Here is a 20,895-nt window from a genome sequence, read left to right as displayed (position 1 = left end):
GATTTTGAAGTTGAAATCTTCTCTTTTGCTCCCTTTTATTCAGGTTGCTAGACTCTATTCCCAACTGTCTTGGTTCCTATTTCCTAATCTGCATCTTATGCCAACAAAACTCACCACACACAGTCAGTATCTGTTTAGAGTATCTAGAAAACAGGAAATCCAGATGTTACATTTTTTTAATGTTATTATTATCAAAGTAATACATTTTAATTTATGGGACTAAATGCAGCTTAATATAACATCTGTTTGGCATCTTTCATGTATGTATCTCTCATCTCCTTTACAAAGTGACTTAGTCACACCCAGAGGAGGTAGGTAGATGCTATGAGCACCAAGGTCCCCATTTTTCAAAGAGAAAAATATACAGTTAAGACGAAATAATTTACCACAATATACACAGTGAATCATTGGCAATGCCAGAAATTGAATCCAGGACAATCTACTTTGTCCCTCCTTCATCCACCAGCTTACAATCCTTTCCCTTTATCTTATCAAAGCTCAAAAATACTACAAACCCTCATCTGAAACTGAGTCTGTTGAGTAATGCCAACCACATAAAATTCTCCACTTTCCCCTCTTCTCTGCCTCACTTAAGGGCAATATGGACGGTGTATCAAATAGTATCTTTCCTTTCACAAAAAATGAAATTTAACTTCAAAGTTTATATTACAACATAATTGAGATTTCACAGGTAGGACTAAAAGAATTTAATTAACTAATTAATTGATTGATTAAAATTCTATTTGAAAACTTCTCCCTAGGAAACAGGTTCAACAAGAAATACACTCAGAACAGGGAGTACCTACCCTAACTTTGGTCAATAGATGATGACCAATCAAGATACCCCAAAAAGGAAGGGCTACAGTCACATGAACTCATGGGGAGGAGAATCTTTGGATAATTATTTCTATGTTTCAGGAGACTGTGGCTTTTTTGAGATGACAGATGCCCCAAGAGGTACATTTGTTCTTTTATGTGACATAGATCAGTTTCTAAGCTCATATGTCAACATCCGCACCATGAGGAAGAGTGGTCTCTGGAAAATGCATTTCAATTGATGAGAGTCACCAGTCTGTATTGTGTGCAGCCACACACAAGAAAAAAATTAACCAAGGGCAAAGCTTACATAAAAATAATGCAAGTATTTATAAATAAGTGTCCAAATCACCCATTTGGTCCATAAGCATTGCTGAGTTCCTAAGACATTCCAGACACATTAAATGACAAAATAAGTAAAATCTCAAACATGACGAACTCACAATGGACATTTTAAAGAAAACTAGAAAATCGCCTTGACTCAAGATTACCCACTTCCCACACTGGTCTGAGGCTGGTGCCTGCATCCATCCCCTTGGGGTAAGTCCTGCCAACCCCAAGCTTTCTCTTCAAATAGCAAAACACCCAGGGCAGGGACCCTATCAAGTTCCCATCTTCAACTTCAATGCATTCATCAGTTTGTCAGATTGGTTCTTCTTGGGCTAGAAAAAAATTGACAGGGATATGATGAGAGGGGAAATTTTTTCTTAAAAAAAATGAGGGGAAAGTCATGAAGGGAAAGTGGCATGAACCAGGGAGACCACAACTCCTAAAATAATATTTAAGAATCACAAACAACACTGACACACTGAATCTACCTGAGGAAAAACTTGCATTACGCATAGCAGGGCTTCTTTTTTAGTGTGCCTTTTCCTGGACATGACTGAGTTGGATTTTCCTTCTGCAGCTCTAATATGTACAGCTGAGGATATCACACTGGCCTCAAATACATAAGTTAACAGCAAATAATGACTTTTCTTCAGCTAGCCTATAATTACACATTTATCAACTGGGCAAAATTTACAACTGACTGGTTTATCACAGGCTTAACACCACAGAACAGAACTAAAGAAGAGAGAGTAAAAAGTCTGGCCTTCCTGAACAGAGCCTGCAGCAGAAGGCAAGGCTCAGGCAAAAAATGCATGGCAGAAAACTGCCACAGACAGCAGGATGATGCCATTAATGTTCACTACTGTTCGCCAGAAAGGTTTCTCTGAGGTGTCTGTCATCTTCAGCTTCATAGCTTCCTCCTCTTCCTTTGTCATCTTGGGGCCCTTCTGCTGGTCCAGGCCACAGAATAGGTCATAGGCACGCCTGAAGCATCCTTTTTTCTCCTCAGGAACTTCTGTGTCAAAGAAAAGGTATAAAAGGTTTTAGGGAAGATGCCATGACATGGAACATCTGTCATTCTGCAGACATATCCCAATTTTCTTGTTTGCAGGAGTGGAAATGGTACAAAATGTTTGAGTGAACTTGATTATTTATAAGATGATGGTAAAAGATGGATTCTACGTCTTTGTGATCAGCTAAATTAAGCTTTATCTCTATCAGGCCAATCCAAATATATCTTGATTTAGAAAAGTCAGGCTCAAACAGGAAAAAAATAGTCTATGAGAAGAAATGTTAGCATCAGACTGGGAAACTATGACATGAACAACATGGAAAACCCACCTCTGAAATACATAAACTCATATTTGCTTACCACATCACTGGAAAAGTCAGACTTGCACTACTCAGGAGCATATTGGTTATACCTGAAAGTTCCAAAGAGTTCCAAAGCCATGGATCCAGCCATGTGGTAATAATTGGTCTGAATACTCCCCGACACAGGGCAGCAAAAATGAAAACTTCCAGAGCTTAAAATCTGATGTTGCATATCAATACTGCTGAATCAAACCACCCAACTGGCCCTGCCATTCAAAGTGGATGACCACCAAGGGAACCAATTCTCTCCTCTGAGACAGCGTGGCATTAAAGGCTAATAAATCTGGGTTAGAATCCCAGGTATATAGTTCACTAGATATGAAATCAAGCCCACTGTGTTTTCAATACCATAGTCAGAGACTACTTCTCTCCATTCTCCCATTTTTTAAGAGTCACAGACTTTTAGAATTGCAAATAACCTTAATGATTAAGCACATATATGTGTCAGAACTGGAACTAAAACTCAGCTTTATGGTTTTGCTAATTCACCTGCATTCAAGTGCAGATAAAATTGGATAAATAATACCTTCTCCATTAAGATTCTATGAGAGGATGCCCAGTGTGTAGCAGATGTCAAGAGGTATTAGTCTCCTTCTACTCTCTTTTCTTTCATGCACTTAAGAAAGAGAGGCAAGTTTCCTTGTCCCTCTCCACTTCGTTCATTCCACCAGGACAGAAATATGAGAAGTAACAAAAGTTTGGGCTTACTTACCAGCCCAAGGGAGAAATGCCTGGTTGGCTGGGTGGCCTTAGAAAGTCTCTATATCTCATTTTCCCCATCATAAATTTGGAAGAATTATATTTGTATTATCTGCTTAAAAGTAAAATATGGTGCTAAAATGAATCACTAGCGTAAGATATTCATAATAAAATATATCATGATCATATCATTATCAATTATGATGACAATGATGGTGATGATGACAACATGAAGTTGATACAGCTTCATGCTGTTTCTCAGAAAATGGTGACAGTGACAACCATTATCTATAAAAAGCCCTCAAGATATCTTAATATTTTACTTTAATGGGTCAGGGCCTTCCGTCTGCTTTCACCATGAGTTGACCAAGAAACAACAGAATTCAAGTGTTGTCATGAACCTCACAAGTCACTAAGCCAATTCTCCAACCAGGGTGGGAGTCTCCTCTATGGAATCCCTGATAGATGCACTCTTGCTGTTCACCCTTTTCAGACCAACTCAGAAAAGTATTCCTTAGTAGCAATCATAATGGTGACAATTATAGCCAATTCTTAAAATGGAGCATTATCTTGCTCAATGTTTCTAACACTGCTATAAGTATATGCTATCACTTAGAATACTTTTATATTAAAAACCCAAGCTTTAGAAAAAAATGGAATCATTTGCACAAGGAGTCAATAGAGAAGTGAGGATTCAATCTCGGTTCTTCCTGAATCCAAATCCCACACTATCTCTTTGCAATATCCTGCCTCCTCACTTTGAGTTAAGATTGAACGAGTTCTGTACTGCTGAACAGAGGATATTGCACTGCAAGGCATTACAGGACCTCTTCTTCATAAGGTCACTACTTTCAAGAGCAAGAGACATAAGTGATTCTCCTAATACATAGAAACAGACACAGAGAGTTAGACAAAATGAGGAGATAGAAGAATATGTCCCAAATGAAAGAACAGGACAACTTCACAGCAAGAGACCTAAGCAAAATGGAAATAAGTAATATGCCTGATAGAGAATTTAAAGTAATGGTCATAAAGATACTCACTGGACTTGAGAAAAGAGTGGCGTACCTCAGTGAGACCCTTAACAATGAGACAGAAAATATAAAAAAGAACCAATCATAAACTAAGAACTCAATAATTTAAATTAAAAATACACTAGATGGAATAAATAGTAGACTAGAGGAAGCAGAACAAATCAGTAACCTGGAGGACAGAGTAATGGAAAGTAATCAAACTGAACAGGAGAGAAAAATAATATTATTAATTAATTAACAAATTAATTAATTAAAATAGACTTAGGAAACTCAGTGACACCATCAAGTGTAATAACATTTGTATTATAGGGATCCCAGAAGGAGAACAGAGAGAAAAGGAGGCAGAAATTTTATTTGAAAAAACAATAGCTGAAAAATTCCCAAATCTGGGGAAGGAAACAGAAATCCAGATCCAGGAGACACAGTAAACCCTCAACAACCCAAGGAGGTAGACACCACACACATAGTAATTAAAATGGACAAAAGAGAGGAGTTAAGATGGCAGAGGAGTAGGGGGGCCCTAAGTTTGTCTTGTCCCTCAAATACAACCAGATAGTTATCAAATCATTCTGAACACCCAAGAAATCAATCAGAGATCTGAGAAAACAAATGCTGCAAGTCTACCAGTGGACCAAAATTTAGAAGGTAAGAGGTGTAAAGACTTGAATCTGGTGCGGCATAGCTGAGGATATGGCAGAGATAAGGAAGGCTGCTTAAGAAGGCTACCACAATGTATTATAAGCAACAGAACTTTTAGAAGTCTGCTACAGCCGAGATGTGCCTGGCTTAAAAGTTCTTAGGTGGTGAAGCAGAGCAGAATCCCAGCTGTGACAGCATGGTAAGAGGATCCCCGGAGTTGTAAAAAGAATGGGTGATGCCTGAGTTTAGCTGAGTTCCCGGGCAAAGGAGCAGGGATGCTTGCTGAAAACAACGAATCTAGGTATTGCCTTTCTGCTCTGTGTTGCCATCAACTATGAATCACTGCATGGTCATATGACTGCATTCCTGGGATGGGGTCCAACAAAAGACAGAATCCTGAAGAGATACCTCACATTCCCCTGGGAGGAACAGTGCGCAGGCCATGGGAGTCCATAAAATTTGGAGTTTTGAGACTCAGTCACATGCCTGAGATAAAAAGTCACAGATCAGGTGAACACAGAGTTCTGACAGAAACCAGGTAGACAAGACACATTGGTTGCTTTTCTGTGAGGGCTTACTGTAGAGTGAGGGGGGTGCAAATTTTCAGCTCCAAGGTTAGAGAGCAGTGTGCAGCCATATTCATCTTGCCCATCACCGCTGAAAGCCTTCAGGAGGCAAAACAGCGCCACCTAGTGACGTCTGGAGCCGCTTACTTCAAGTTCGGCCTCTGCTCACTGCAGGCACTTTTCCACTAGGGCAGGTCCACCTGAGAATCAGGGAAACAAGCCCCTGCCCTAGAAGACCAGAAGAAAAAACTGGTGCTCACCAAGTTTACTGATCACAGAGGGCTTCGAAGCTTCAGCTCTTAGGGAAAAGAATATGTAGCATTCTTTGTATTTTTATTCTTTAGTCTTTTGGTTTTACATTTTTTAGTTATTTTACTTTTGTCAATCCTTTGTTGATTTTTATTTTAATATATACTTTATATTATTTTAACTTTTTGTTTCCTTACATTGTAGTGTGTGTCTGTTTGTGTGTCTGTGTGTGTGTGTGTGTGTGTGTTTCTTTCTTTCTTAATTTGGGTTCTAGTTTCTTTTAACAAGTAGACAAAAACACACCCAGGATCTAGTGGGGGTATGTTGTTCTTGTTGTTCTATTGTTGTTATTGTTATATTGTTGTTTTCTCTTTCTTTCTTCTTTTCTTTGCTGGGCAAAATGACAAGATGGAGAAATTTATCCCAAAAGAAACAACAGGAAGGAGTACTTACTTCCAGGGATTTAATCAATAAGGTTATAAGTAAGATGGCTGAACGAGAATTTATGGAATATTACTCAGCCATTAGAAAAGACAAATACCCACCATTTGCTTCGACGTGGATGGAACTGGAGGGTATTATGCTTAGTGAAATAAGTCAATCGGAGAAGGACAAACATTGTAAGGTCTCATTCATTTGGGGAATATAAAAAATAGTGAAAGGGATAAAGGGGAAAGGAGAAAAAAATGAGTGGGAAATATCAAAAAGGGAGACAGAACATAAGAGACTCCTAACTCTAGGAAACGAGCTAGGGGTGGTAGAAAGGGAGGTGGGCGGGTGTGGGGATTACTGAGTGACGGGCACTGAGGGGGGCATTTAATGGAATGAGCACTGGGTGTTATTCTATATGTTGGCAAGTTGAACACCAATAAAAATAAATTTATAATTTAAAAAAACTGTGTGGAGGTTCCTCGAAAGTTAAAAATAGATCTATGACCTATGACCCAAAAATTGCACTGCTGGGGATTTACCCCAAAGATACACAGCATGAAAGGCTGGGACACCTGCACCCCGATGTTTATAGCAGCAATGTACACAAGAGCCAAACTGTGGAAAGAGCCTCGGTGTTCATCAAAAGATGAATGGATAGGGATCCCTGGGTGGCGCAGCGGTTTGGCGCCTGCCTTTGGCCCAGGGCGCGATCCTGGAGACCCAGAATCGAATCCCACGTCGGGCTCCCGGTGCATGGAGCCTGCTTCTCCCTCTGCCTGTGTCTCTGCGCCTCTTTCTCTCTCTGTGACTATCATAAATAAATAAAAATTTTTTAAAAAGATGAATGGATAAAGATGTGGTCTATGTATACAATGGAATATTCCTCAGCCATTAGAAACGACTAACTCTGGGAAACGAACAAGGGGTGGTATAAAGGGAGGCGGGCGGGGGGTGGGGATAAATGGGTGAGGGGCACTGAGGGGGGTTAGTGACTGAGCACTGGGTGTTATTCTATATGTTGGCAAATTGAACACCAATAAAAAATAGATTTAAATAAATAAATAAGAAATTTTTAAAAATTAAATAAAAAGCATTCAAATTGGCAAAGAAGTCAAACTCTCCCTCTTTGCAGATGACATGATACTGTAAATAGAAAACCCAAAAGACTCCACCCCAGGATTGCTAGAACTCATACAGCAATTCACAGTCTGGCAGAATACAAAATCAATGCCCAGAGTCAGTGGCATTTCTATACATTAAGAATGAGAATGAAGAAAGAAAAATTAAGGAGTCAATCCCATTTACAAATGCACCCAAAAGCATAAGATACCTAGGAATAAACCTGACCGACCAAAGAAGTAAAGGATCTATACCCTAAAAACTACAGAGCACTTCTGAAAGAAATGGAGGAAGAACACAGAGACGGAAAATATTCCATGCTCATGGATTGGAAGAATTAATATTGTGAAAATGTCCATCCTACCCAGGGCAATTTTCACATTTAATGCAATCCCTATCAAAATACCATGGACTTTCTTCAGGGAGTTGAAACAAATCATCTTAAGATTTGTGTGGATTCAGAAAAGACCCCAAATAGCCAGGAGAATATTAAAAAAGAAAACCATAGCTGGCGGCATCACAATGCCAGGTTTCAGGTTGTACTACAAAGCTGTGGTCATCAAGACGGTGTGGTACCAGCACAAAAACAGACCCATAGATCAATGGAACAGAATAGAGAATCCAGAAATGGGCCGTTGACTCTATGGTCAACTATTATTCGACAAAGGAGGAAAGACTATGCATTGGAAAAAAGACAGTTTCTTCAAATATGGTGCTGGGAAAATTGAACAGCCACATGCAGAAGAATGAAACTGGACCATTCTCTTACACCATACACAAAGATAAACTCAAAATGGATGAAAGATCTAAATGTGAGACAAGATTCCATCAAAATCCTAGAGGAGAACACAGGCAACATCCCTTTTGAACTCGGCCACAGTAACTTCTTGCAAGATACATCCATGAAGGCAAAAGAAACAAAAGCAAAAATGAACTATTGGGACTTCATCAAGATAAGAAGCTTTTGGACAGCAAAGGATACAGTCAACAAAATTCAAAGACAACCTACAGAATGGGAGAAGATATTTGCAAATGACGTATCAGTCATATTTGCAAGCTAGACTAAAGGGCTAGTTTCCAAAATCTATAAAGAACTTATTAAACTCAACACCAAAGAAACAAACAATCCAATCATGAAATGGGCAAAAGACATGAAGAGAACTCTCACAGAGGAAGACAAAGACATGGCCAACAGGCACATGAGAAAATGCTCTGCATGACTTGCCATCAGGGAAATACAAATCAAAACCACAATGAGATACCACCTCACACCAGTGAGAATGGGGAAAATTAACAAGGCAGGAAACCACAAATGTTGGAGAGGATGCGGATAAATGGAACCCTCTTACATTGTTGGCGGGAATGTGAACTGGTGCAGCCACTCTGGAAAACTGTGTGGAGGTTCCTCAAAGAGTTAAAAATAGACCTGCCCTATGACCCAGCAATTGCACTGTTGGGGATTTACCCCAAAGATTCAGACGCAATGAAATGCCGGGACACCTGCACCCCGATGTTTCTAGCAGCAATGTCCACAATAGCCAAACTGTGGAAGGAGCCTCGGTGTCCATCGAAAGATGAATGGATAAAGAAGATGTGGTTTATGTATACAATGGAATATTCCTCAGCCATTAGAAATGACAAATACCCACCATTTGCTTCAACGTGGATAGAACTGGAGGGTATTATGCTTAGTGAAATAAGTCAATCGGAGAAGGACAAACATTGTAAGGTCTCATTCATTTGGGGAATATAAAAAATAGTGAAAGGGAATATAAGGGAAGGGAGAAGAAATGTGTGGGAAATATCAGAAAGGGAGACAGAACATAAAGACTCCTAACTCTGGGAAACGAACTAGGGGTGGTGGAAGGGGAGGAGGGCGGAGGGTGGGGGTGAATGGGTGACGGGCACTGAGGGGGACACTTGACGGGATGAGCACTGGGTGTTATTCTGTATGTTGGTAAATTGAACACCAATAAAAGATTAAGTTATTAAAAAAAAGAAGAATCCATCAAAATCCTAGAGGAGAACACAGGCAACACCCTTTTTGAACTTGGCTACAGCAACTTCTTGCAACATGCATCCATGAAGGCAAGAGAAAGAAAAGCAAAAATGAGCTATTGGGACTTCATCAAGTTAAGAAGCTTCTGCACAGCAAAAGAAACAGTCAACAAAACTCAAAGACAACCTACAGAATAGGAGAAGATATTTGCAAATGACGTATCAGATAAAGGGCTAGTTTCCAAGATCTATAAAGAACTTTTTCAACTCAACAGCAAAGAAACAAACAATCCAATCATAAAATGGGCAAAAGACATGAACGGAAATCTCACAGAGGAAGACATAGACATGGCCAATGAGCACATGAGAAAATGCTCCGCATCACTTGCCATCAGGGAAATACAAATCAAAACCATAATGAGATACCACCTCACACCAGTGAGAATGGGGAAAATTAACAAGGCAGGAAACCACAAATGTTGGAGAGGATGCGGAGAGAGGCGAACCCTCTTACACTGTTGGTGGGAATGTGAAATGGTGCAGCCACTCTGGAAAACTGTGTGGAGGTTCCTCAAAGAGTTAAAAATAGATCTGCCCTACGACCCAGCAATTGCACTGCTGGGGATTTACCCCAAAGATACAGATGCAATGAAACGCCGGGACACCTGCACCCCGATGTTTCTAGCAACAATGTCCACAATAGCCAAACAGTGGAAGGAGCCTCGGTGTCCATCGAAAGATGAATGGATAAAGAAGATGTGGTCTATGTATACAATGGAATATTACTCAGCCATTAGAAACGACAAATACCCACCATTTGCTTTGACTTGGATGGAACTGGAGGGTACCATGCTGAGTGAAATAAGTCAATCGGACAAGGACAAACATTATATGGTCTCATTCATTTGGGGAGTATAAAAAATAGTGTAAGGGGATAAAGGGGAAAGGAGAGAAAATGAGTGGGATATATCAGAGACACAGACAGAACATGAGAGACTCCTAACTCTGGGAAACGAACAAGGGGTGGTGGGAAGCGAGGTGGGTGGGGGGTAGGGGTGACTGGGTGATGGGCACTGAGGGGTGCACGTGATGGGATGAGCACTGGGTGTTATGCTACACGTTGGCAAATTGAACTCCAATAAAAATAATAATAATAAATAAATAATAAATAAATAAAAATTTAAAAAGAGCACATTTATCTTGATGAGCACTGAGTAATATACAGAATTGTTAAATCACTATACCATATGTCTAAAACTAGTGCAACTGTATGTTAACTATACTGGGATTAAAATAAAATAAAAATGGTGCTAGCACAACTGGATAATCATATAAAAATAAAAATAAAATAAAATAAAATAAAATTCCACCCAGAGTTAAATCTGCCCTCTGCTACAGAATTAATCTCTTCATCCACATTAAAACATTCAAAAGACTTCTCATCTATGTCCCTTTTAAATCTTTGATATTCTCACTTAATGTGAAGGCACTTTTGGAAGTAGGAGAAGCAAGTAGCATGCTCCTGCCTCCCTGCTCCAAGGAAGCAGGAAAGGTATATCTTTTCAACAACATCTCAACTGCCTATGGTTCCAGGTTCCTTCCAGTACATGCAGAGTCACAGGTTTCAGAACTAAGAAGTCTTTAGAGACCAAAGCAGATTGTTTCAAAGATGGGATAATAGGCAAAACCTCTCCCTTCCTGGACCTCAATTTACATGTCTGTAATATAAGGGCATAAGACCAAAAGCTCTCTAGGGCCCTTTCCAGAGCTAGGATTCTATGACATTTCTGATGGCCATTCTCAGAACTTATTCTGCTGCATCTGTGCTCTCCTTAAGATGGAATGATGAGACCTCTGGCCTGGCACCGGATGAAACCACACATGACCTTATGCTCCCACACCTCTGCACACCACATGCCTCCACAACCATCGTCCATGTGTGCACCAAATGTAAGAAGAAAAGGTTCCAACACACAAGCTGAGGAAAGTTTTTTTTTCCATGATCAGGATAAATCTCTGGATCCTCACTAAGCATTATCTTACTGAACTTCAGAGAAAATTTATTTTCTAAATCCTATGTCAGGATAAGATCCCCAAGAGCCTCTCACCTCTCCTCCTGATGTCACTAGACTCACCATTGCTCAGGTTCCATCTACTTTCAGTTCACAGTCTCTGACTCTTCCCTTCTCCCTGGCCATGCTCCCAAATCAAGTCAGGGTGGCAAATACCCGACTCATACTTACTGCGCACTGTGAACTATGAGGTATAAGGAGGCTGCTGTGATTCTGCACCTTTCTCTTCCCCTTGACCAGGTCTCAGAGTGAACTTCCCAAAACCCACTTATCCATCTCATCTCCCACTTCACTCCTTACTCCTAAAAGAGAGATCTGAGCTTTGATGTAGGCATTTTGCAAAAACTTCAGTAAGGTGGTCTTGCTGTTGGAAGGGTAACTTTTTAAGGCTTGGGATAGGCTCCAAATCACAAATCACCTATATCAAGGGTCTCCTCTGGGGTTTCTTGGATGTCCTCCTCTCCAGCATCCAAGTCAATACGCTCCTCTTTGCTGTTGCGTAGGCTCCAACACAGGCGGTAGAGCTGTGGAGAAAGCAAAACAGGTTGGCAGAAAGATCCAAATAGCATATTGGACCAGAAGTTGAGAGAATAAAAAAGATGTGCATCAAGAAAGGAAAAGGTGCATCACTTCTTGGAAGGTGTCAGTGGATGGCTAGTTATTGCTCTAGAACACAGTGAACATTGGAGGTGCTCCATTTAAGGCATTCATTTGGCCAGTGTTTGCTGAATGAAACTCATTAAGAAATGAAAACAACAACAAAAAAGGAGGTACTGTAGTCTCTCAGTACCAACAAAAACATAGATAACAGTTTCCATCCACATTATCTCTAAATAAGTTGAGCACTTCAGTGTAAATTATATGCATGGATATACAAATCCTTATAATATTCAGAGACTAAGAGTCTGCCTTGAATAAAGAAATGTTTGTCAAATTAATGAACTCTTCTTACATATGATAACCAAGTTTGTTCCTTTTAGCCCTGGTGCTAAGAAAGAAGACTAAACACCAATTTGTCCAGACCAGTAGTATAAGAGCAGAGTTTTGTACTATGTGTTTGTCACATTATAAGCAGATAAACTGTAGAATCATAAGTCATATTCGAATAGAATAGAGCTGAAGACACAGTTTCTTGGAAATGAAACCAGAAATTTGAAGAAGTCTGAAAGTCAATGAAATGTATTCATTCCAACTATGCTCTCTTTGGGGACTACCTTGCTTCTCTACTTCAAGAAGAATCATGGAGCTAAATGTGTTTGAGCTGCAATACTTGCAAACACTGAGACATCAGGAATCAATTAATACAGTGCAAAGAAAGCTATTGACAGATTCAGCCAATAAACATAATGGTGGTTCTTCTGCTATAAAAACAGTCTGTTTGACATTAAGATTAGTCATAGCTTTGAAAATTTGGCAATGAGGTTGAAAGTCTCTTAGGGATTCCATAAATCCCTATATTTGTGTATGCATGAGTAAAAAGTTAACAAAGTCCTTTCTTTTTCTTTATGGGTTAATATGATCTTGGGTTAACTCTAGCTCTGTTCCTTGGAAGCCTGGAAAAGGTAAAACATTAGCTATGTTGGATTACCAGATAATACTGCTTATGGTAAAAAATGACCTATAACTGGAAATCTTCATCTGCACTGGGGGAGCTATGAATAAATCCTAAACCAAGGGTGACATCTAGAGTTAAAAAAGAGTAATTGCCATTTCTGGAGTCTTGAATCAATTAGACTTTGATATTGTTTGAAATTTATCAAATTATACTGATAGTTGTTTTTTTTTAAGATTTTATTTATTTATTCATGATAGTCACACAGAGAGAGACAGAGAGGCAGAGACACAGGCAGAGGGAGAAGCAGGCTCCATGCACCGGGAGCCTGACGTGGGATTCGATCCCGGGTCTCCAGGATCACGCCCCGGGCCAAAGGCAGGCGCCAAACCGCTGCGCCACCCAGGGATCCCCTGATAGTTGTTTGGAGGGTTAATTGGGGGAAAAATTAATGGTATATCAGACTTCAAATTTCCCTGGGTGTGGTAATTTTTGTAATTAAGTATCTCCCTTGTTGGGACCCGTGGAAGTTATGCCATGGAACTGCTAGAAGAAATCTAAGTTCCTATTTGAGACATGAGCATGTAAGCCAGACTAACTCTTGTGCTTAACCATGTGATTCATTCCCCTGCACCTGTGCTGTCTCTTGGGGAGCAGGATCCAGAGAACAGCTTCTGGACCAAAATATGTACTACTATGAGGACTCTTGCTGAAGACACATGCTTGATATTGCTTTGCTGGCACACCATATTTTCTGCTTGTGTTTTTCTATGTAAAACCAATCTCAAGCATGGACTGTTGTAGTCATGTTAGTGTGAGATATCTAATTGATCAAAGGACAACAAAGTGGGTGTTGCAGCATGAGCATGAAACAAGGGCAGGACACATCCCCAAAATGGATACTCACATGCACATCTGGAATTGGCTTGGTGAAGAGAGAGACAACCAGGATGATGACGACAGAAATGACAAAGAGGATGATGGCAAAGTATAGGTAGTGCACTCCACAGATAATCGTGGGACAGTTGCTGGGCTGCATGCAGCTCCCAGTTCCATAGGCAAATTCAGTCACCATACGGGACACCCCAATCAGAAATCCTATGATCAGTCCCCAAAAGGCTCCCTGTGAAAAAAATCCTGAATTAATTAACACCAAACACATGAAACAGCTAGGCATTTCTGGGGCAGGGGGAGTGGGAAAAGGCAAATGAATAAAAATGAGACAAATGATAGCTTTAGGTCTTCTAATGCTAGAACTTGGCATTCAGAATATGACTAGGAACGTGATGTCCAGCCCAGGCGTTTAGCGGGTGTGTTTATCATGTTTCAGTGACATGATACCTCGGTCATAAAATGAGATTCATAATATAATGGAGTACAGTGTCTAATACTTGGTATCAAATGTCAACCCAAAGTCTTAATTCCAAAAACTCTCTTTAATTTTAAAAAAATAATTTGAATCTCCTCCCTCTAGCTACTATCACCACCAATAATTTGAATCTCCTCCCTCTAGCTACTGAATGTGTCCAGATTTAGACACATTCAGATGTAACCTAAGTATCTGCATTGTATTCCTTGAAGACGCTGAAAAACGAATTGGGTCTTTCGAGGATGGAAGAGAAAGGAATGTTTCCATCAAAACATAAGTACATGGGCATGACTGGGTGGCAGGCGCTGAGGTGGGCACTTGACGGGATGAGCACTGGGTGTTATTCTGTATGTTGACAAACTGAACAACAATAAAAAGTAAATTTATTTTAAAAAACATAAGTATTACTTTTTTCATTAGCCTCTCCTAAAGATCCAAAGTCACTGTTTTTAATTTGAGAACATAAAATTATACTATGTGTCTTTATATTAAGTTTTGGGTTTGCATATTAAAAATATGGAAAGCCTTTAAGAGACTAAAAATACTGGAGTACAATTTTTTCAGTTTTTTTTAATCCCTTCCTTCCTTTTTTCCCCTCCTTCATTACTTCCTTCTTGCTTCCTTTTGGTCAGTCCACATCTAGAGAACCAGGTCTGAATCTAGAGGCCACTTTTTAAAAGGACCAGTGACATAATGGTCCTTTTATGGAGGGTATTATGCTGAGTGAAATAAGTCAATCGGAGAAGGACAAACATTATATGGTCTCATTCATTTGGGGAAAATAAAAAAATAGTGAAAGGGAATAAAGGGGAAAGGAGAAAAAATGAGTGGGAAATATTAGAAAGGGAGACAGAACATGAGAGACTCCTAACTCTGGGAAACACTCAAGGGGTAGTGGAAAGGGAGGTGGGCGGGGGGTGGGGGTGACTGGGTGATGGGCACTGAGGGGGCACTTGATAGGATGAGCACTGGGTGTTATGCTACATGTTGGCAAATTGAACTCCAATAAAAAATAAAATAAAATAAAATTTTATGACTAAGGAAAAAATAGTATTGATAAAATCTGCTATAAAGCTTTCATTCTCTTTTGGCAATTAGCCTCTTCCTGTTCCTTCGATTTTATTCTCAAGAGGCTCTTGAAAAATCTGAGAAATTTTGACATTTTCCTCAAGCCTTAGAGTAACACTTCATCACACACCATACCTGACCAGTCCTGAGAATCACTTTGCAGTCTCTACGTGCTACTCTCCAGAGACTCTAGTCTAGACACAGGCTTCTCAACCTCAGCATTGTGGTATTTGGACTCTTTTGAGGGTGGGGGGTGAGCAGGGAGGGAGCTGTCCTGGCTATTGTAGAATGTTTAGCAGCATCCCTGGCCTCCACCCACTAGATACTAGTAGCATATTCAAATCAAAGCAATCAAAAATGTTGCCAGACATCACCAAAAGTCCCCTTGGGGAAGGGCAAAATCACCCCCAGTTGAGAACTACTACACTCTATCTCAACTCTTAGACTTATTTTTTGAATACCCTAGTCCTTTGTTGAATTGAGTGTGTTTTTAGTCCACAACAAAAACCAGCCGGGTTTCTAGCCACATTTCACTAACTTGTATTTTAGAAATTTCAGTTTCTGCCAATCCCTATTGAGATATATCCTAAGAAGGGATCCCTGGGTGGCTCAGCGGTTTGGCGCCTGCCTTTGGCCCATGGCGCAGTCCTGGAGTCCCAGGATTGAGTCCCGCATCGGGCTCCCGGCATGGAGCCTGCTTCTCCCTCTGCCTGTGTCTCTGCCTCTCTCTCTCTCTCTCTCTCTCTCTCTAATAAATAAATAAATCTTTAAAAAAAAAAAGAGATATATCCTAAGAGTGTGCCCATTTCTCTAACCCATCATGATCACTTGCAGGTTTAATTCTGATCTCTCAAGGGCATTTATCTGTGCATGCAGTTTTGTGTTACCAGCAAATCTGGACTATGTCCCTAATGGTAAATGTTAAATGAAGAGAGGCACATGTAATCTTGCACTTCAAAGTTGGGTCACTCCAGTGAACTACTTCCCAAGCATATATTTGTTTCTGTCCTACTGGGAGAAAGGAGCTGTCTCTAACTGAAAATTGTCATCATTTATACTGCTTAGACAATAAGACACATAGTCAGCACCCCCATTCTATCTCATCCTTCCTCGAGAATGTAGGTGGTTTGATACAAAGACAGCTGAGCAACACCCCAGTCAGAAGGCATATCCAAAGGCATCCTTTTCATGGTGTTTCAAAACCTGTAACAGCATCCCAAATGAAAACCCAAACTCTTCAACCTGGCTTTCAAAAAAGTTACTCCTAGTTCAACTTTAACTTGCCCTTTTAGCATGTTTTCCATTTTCCATACACACAAACTCCCTTTCAAGCCAGATGAGATGCCTTTCAAGACCCTCACCCTCACCCTTATCCTTGCATTTCTGCCCCTGAGTGCCAGTACTGTTCTCTCTGCTTTGAATACCCTCTCTTCCCTCTCAGTTTCAGCCCATTCTAATATAGCCTTTCTGTGAATCCCTTCTCATGTTCTGTGGCAAATTTTATCCCTCAATTATTATCTGCTTTCTGTTGTTTTGCATATAAACAGCTTGAGCATCAGGACTTCATCCTTCACTGGCTGGAAGTGCTGGCTGGAAAGCCAAGCTCACTGCAGAACCACTGGAGGGAGCCTGTGCTAGGACTTCCTCTGGAGCTGCTTGCCCAGGGGCTATAAACTTCTTGGATACTGTCATGTTATCAGGTCAAAATCACCCAGATTGAATGGAAAATGTACATCACTTTTTGGTAATGAGTTTGGAACCTGCAGCAAGGAGGAGAGGAGAATCCAAAAGAACATGAACCCAGGAGAGTCCCTAAAGGCTTTCCCATACAAACTTTCAGCGGTACATCTATTCCTGCTTGAGATCCCTGGGAAATAGAATCCATCCCATTCAATGGGGGCATTTCTGTATCCAAGTGGCTTTTCAGGACATGCATAAATGATACTTACCTGCTCATTGACTCTCTTGCAGAAAATAGCAAGCAGGAAGACAGCTGCAATGGGTGGTCCCAAGTAACTGGTAATGGACTGGATGTAATCGAAGAGCTGCCCACTTTGTGCTGACTGCACAATGGGTACCCAGGCAATGCTGATACCTATCAGCACCAGGATGAACAACCTGAAATCAAATCCCCCCAATACAGTGTCAATAAATGGCTCTATGTGAGTAAATATATATTGCTATGTATCAAGTGTGTGTGTGTAGCAAATATATACACATAAATGTATTTATATGTGTGTACATAATTTCATTTATTATATATTATATATACATGGTGTGTGTGTCTGTGTGTGTAATGTGACACAGCAAGGAAAAATAATTTGCAAATTCATTCTTGAGGCTTTTTTTTCCCCTCTATATTCTGCCTCTTTGGGAAAGTTATCTGTGCCTGTGAATAAGTGAAATGCACTCGATTAACCTAAACCAGTCACTGCCATAAGAGAATCACACTTTGACAAGAGTAGAGTATTGGAACAAGGGTATGGATTTGGGAGCCAAACGGTCCTGGATTCAAATTTTCTTTTCTCTGTGTGACATAGGATACCATGCTTAACCTCTCTGAGTCTCAATTTCTCCATCTGTGAATTGGGAATAATATGACTGACCTTGAATAAGGATTAACTATAGTAAAACACCTAGGAAACAGTAGGGACTCAATGAATAGTAAAGGCCATAATTTTTATTTTCTTCTCCTTCTCCTCCACTTCCTCATAATAAAGTGAAAGCCACAGCCCAAAAGAGTTTATAAAGGAACAGTCTAGATAGAAAAGGACACTATCAAGTATTTCCAGATCTCCTCTTGAATTTTACTTGAAGTCTTAAAGAGATTGGAGGGTTCCCTTACAAGCTCCTCTCACTTGTGCTCTTAATTAGAAAGAAGTCTGCGATTCCCTTACTTCATTTCCATAAACTTAAGGCAAAAGAGTCTTAAACTAACCTCTGAAAAACAGTGTTTTCATTCATATATTTCTCCCTCTGGAATGCCCTTCCCACTGCCCACCATTTACCTCCATCCTACCCACTATTTTGGACTTAGCTCAGGTATCCCTCTTCTAGGGTCTTTCCCCAACTACTGCATACCATATTCACCTCTTGGTTGCTTTTATAGTTCCCATAGCAAAGTCTGGGATTGTTTCCTGTATGCTCATCTAGGGCAAGGATAAGCCCCAGGACAGCAATCATGAGATGCACCAAAGTATGAGCCCCAACAACCTTACAGCCAAGGGAGCCAGCCCTGAGCAAAGCAACAAAATGGTTCTCTTCTCGTGTTGCATCATGAGCCTTATAGATAACAGGGGGATAAAACAGTAAAGTCCTTTCTAAGGAAAAAAAAACAGTCAGGGTGATGGTGCTGCTTTCTGTACAGCAAAGTAGTAGATTCAGGCATTGTCAGATTTCCACTAGATACCAAATATCTCATCACCTAACAATGGCCTATCATTTTCCCTTTCCTTCCTTTTCTCTGATCTTGCTGATGAGTCCTATGAGGTGGAAGCCCATACCCCGCACACACACTCACTGTGAAACTTTCCCTTGACATCACAAGGACTTGATCCACCTGCTCTGAAGAAGGTGACCTGCCCTAGCCTCACAAAGAGACATAGCAGAGTTTTGGTTAGTCCTCTATCCAAAGCATCTGCTCTATGGTTAGTCAATATTATGAGTACCTCTGACCCATGTATTAACCCTCTGGCTTTTAGTATCCTATTGTGTCCATTATCCCATTTGGCCATAACAAATGTTCATATATTCTGGTGTTTTAGACTTTACAAAGCATGTTGCCAAGCACGGTATCACTTGACCCTCACAACAGTCATGCAAAATGTTGCACCAAAGGGTCAAGGGATCAGAGGCACCTGGGCCTTGAAGATGGCCCATGTGAAGAGATACAGTGTAGAAGGCTGAGAAGGGTCATGCAGGGCAATATAAAGGGCCTTGGACAAGGACTCCATTGCCCTGAGTTCCAGTCCTGGCTCTGTCACTGTCCAGACTACCTGAATTTAGGCAAGATGAGCCTCATTTGTTTGTTGATAAACTAGGGTTACATTAGATGATATCTGATGTCATATCTTATTCCAGACAGGAAATGCTTCATGATCTTCAATTTAAAGTTAAATACCATTGAAGTACAAATATAACTGGCCACAGAAGTTACTCCCATTCTACCCAAGCATCTATCAGTCTTCTCTACTTTGGGAGGTAGCAGAGCATTCAAACTTTCATGGTAGGTAGCAAGAAAAAGCTGCACTTACCTTCCTGCAATCATAAGCTCTTTCTCAGATGCTCCCTTTCGGACCTTGGTGTAGATGTCCATGGTGAAGAGGGTACTGGCACTATTGAAGATGGAGGTTAAGGAGCTCATGAGAGAGGCCAACATGACTGACAGCATCAGACCTCGCAGTCCTGAAAGAGAAAGAGGTTCTGAGTGGTACACACAGCTACTCAGCTCTTTTGTACTTGGGAATTGTGAGGACTCAAGGTTTGTTTACCTTCTGAAACTATGCCGTGTTCTCCAACTTATCTCTCCAGAAACTAAACATTTTAAGGAATAGACTGTGGCTTTAAATTATATTGTGAAAAAAATGAAAATAAATAAATAAATAGTAAATAAATAAATAAATAAATAAATAAATAAATAAATAAATAATTATATTGTGAGTCCAAAGCAGTCAACAAAGAGATAAGGACAAAATATATATGAAGTAAATACTTTGTAATTAAATGGTGGTGGTGGTGGTGGTGGTGGTGGTGAATGGTGATGTTGGTAATGGTGTGTGTGGTTTCATCTAGGAGGACTTTTATAAGGCCTTTTACTCAAAAATTTCATGGCATAGCAGAAAGATTCAAACTAGGGTTCAAAAGATGAGGTTTTTCAAGAAAGTGAAAATCTAGGCACCCGGGTGGCTCAGTAGTTGAGTGTCTGCCTTTGTCAGGTCATGATCTCGGGGTCCTGGAATTGAGTCTTATATCAGGTTCCCTGCAGGGAGCCTGCTTCTCCCTCTGCCTATGTCTCTGCCTCTGTGTGTGTGTGTGTGTGTGTGTGTGTGTGTGTCTCATGAATAAATAATTTTTTTTAAATTTTAGCGGCCTGTTGGAGAGGGGGCAAGATGGCGGAAGAGTAGGATCCCCAAGTCACCTGTCCCCACCAAATTACCTAGATAACTTTCAAATCACCCTGAAAACCTACGAATTCAGCCTGAGATTTAAAGAGAGAACAGCTGGAATGGAGTGAGAAGAGTTCGTGCTTCTATCAAGGTAGGAAGATGGAAAAAAAGATTTTAGTGGCCTGTGGGTGGCCCAGTCAGTTGATATCTTGATTTTGCCTCAGATCGTGATCTCAGGATCCTGGGATCAAGCCCTGCTTTGGGCTTCATGCTCAGCGGGGAACCTGCTTCAAGATTCTCTCTTTCTCTCTGGGAAACAAACAAGGGGTAATGGAAGGAGAGGTGGGCGGGGGGGTTGGGATGACTGGGTGCCGGGCACTGAGGGGGGTACTTGACGGGATGAGCAGTGGGTGTTATACTATATGTTGGCAAATCGAACTCCAATAAAAAAATATACCAAAAAAAAGAGATTC

General features: G+C 40.5%; 1 protein-coding gene across 1 annotated transcript in view; it reads right to left on the bottom strand.

The window, feature by feature from the left end:
* Positions 1-158: 158 nt before the first annotated feature.
* Positions 159-20,895, bottom strand: part of SLC5A1 (solute carrier family 5 member 1) — a 74,320-nt gene continuing 53,583 nt past the window's right edge. The window contains exons 11-15 of the mRNA XM_077874442.1: positions 19,571-19,721; positions 17,267-17,435; positions 13,788-14,003; positions 11,747-11,852; positions 159-2,161 (exon numbers count right to left, since the gene is read on the bottom strand). Coding sequence (XP_077730568.1) covers positions 1,944-2,161; positions 11,747-11,852; positions 13,788-14,003; positions 17,267-17,435; positions 19,571-19,721 — 860 coding nt within the window. The 3' untranslated portion in view covers positions 159-1,943. The remainder of the gene's footprint in view (positions 2,162-11,746; positions 11,853-13,787; positions 14,004-17,266; positions 17,436-19,570; positions 19,722-20,895) is intronic.

Source organism: Canis aureus, chromosome 27 (genome assembly GCF_053574225.1).
Source record: "Canis aureus isolate CA01 chromosome 27, VMU_Caureus_v.1.0, whole genome shotgun sequence".
Lineage (NCBI taxonomy): Eukaryota > Metazoa > Chordata > Mammalia > Carnivora > Canidae > Canis > Canis aureus.
Note: the sequence above shows the minus strand (reverse complement) of the source record. Positions and strands in the feature narration are given on the sequence as shown.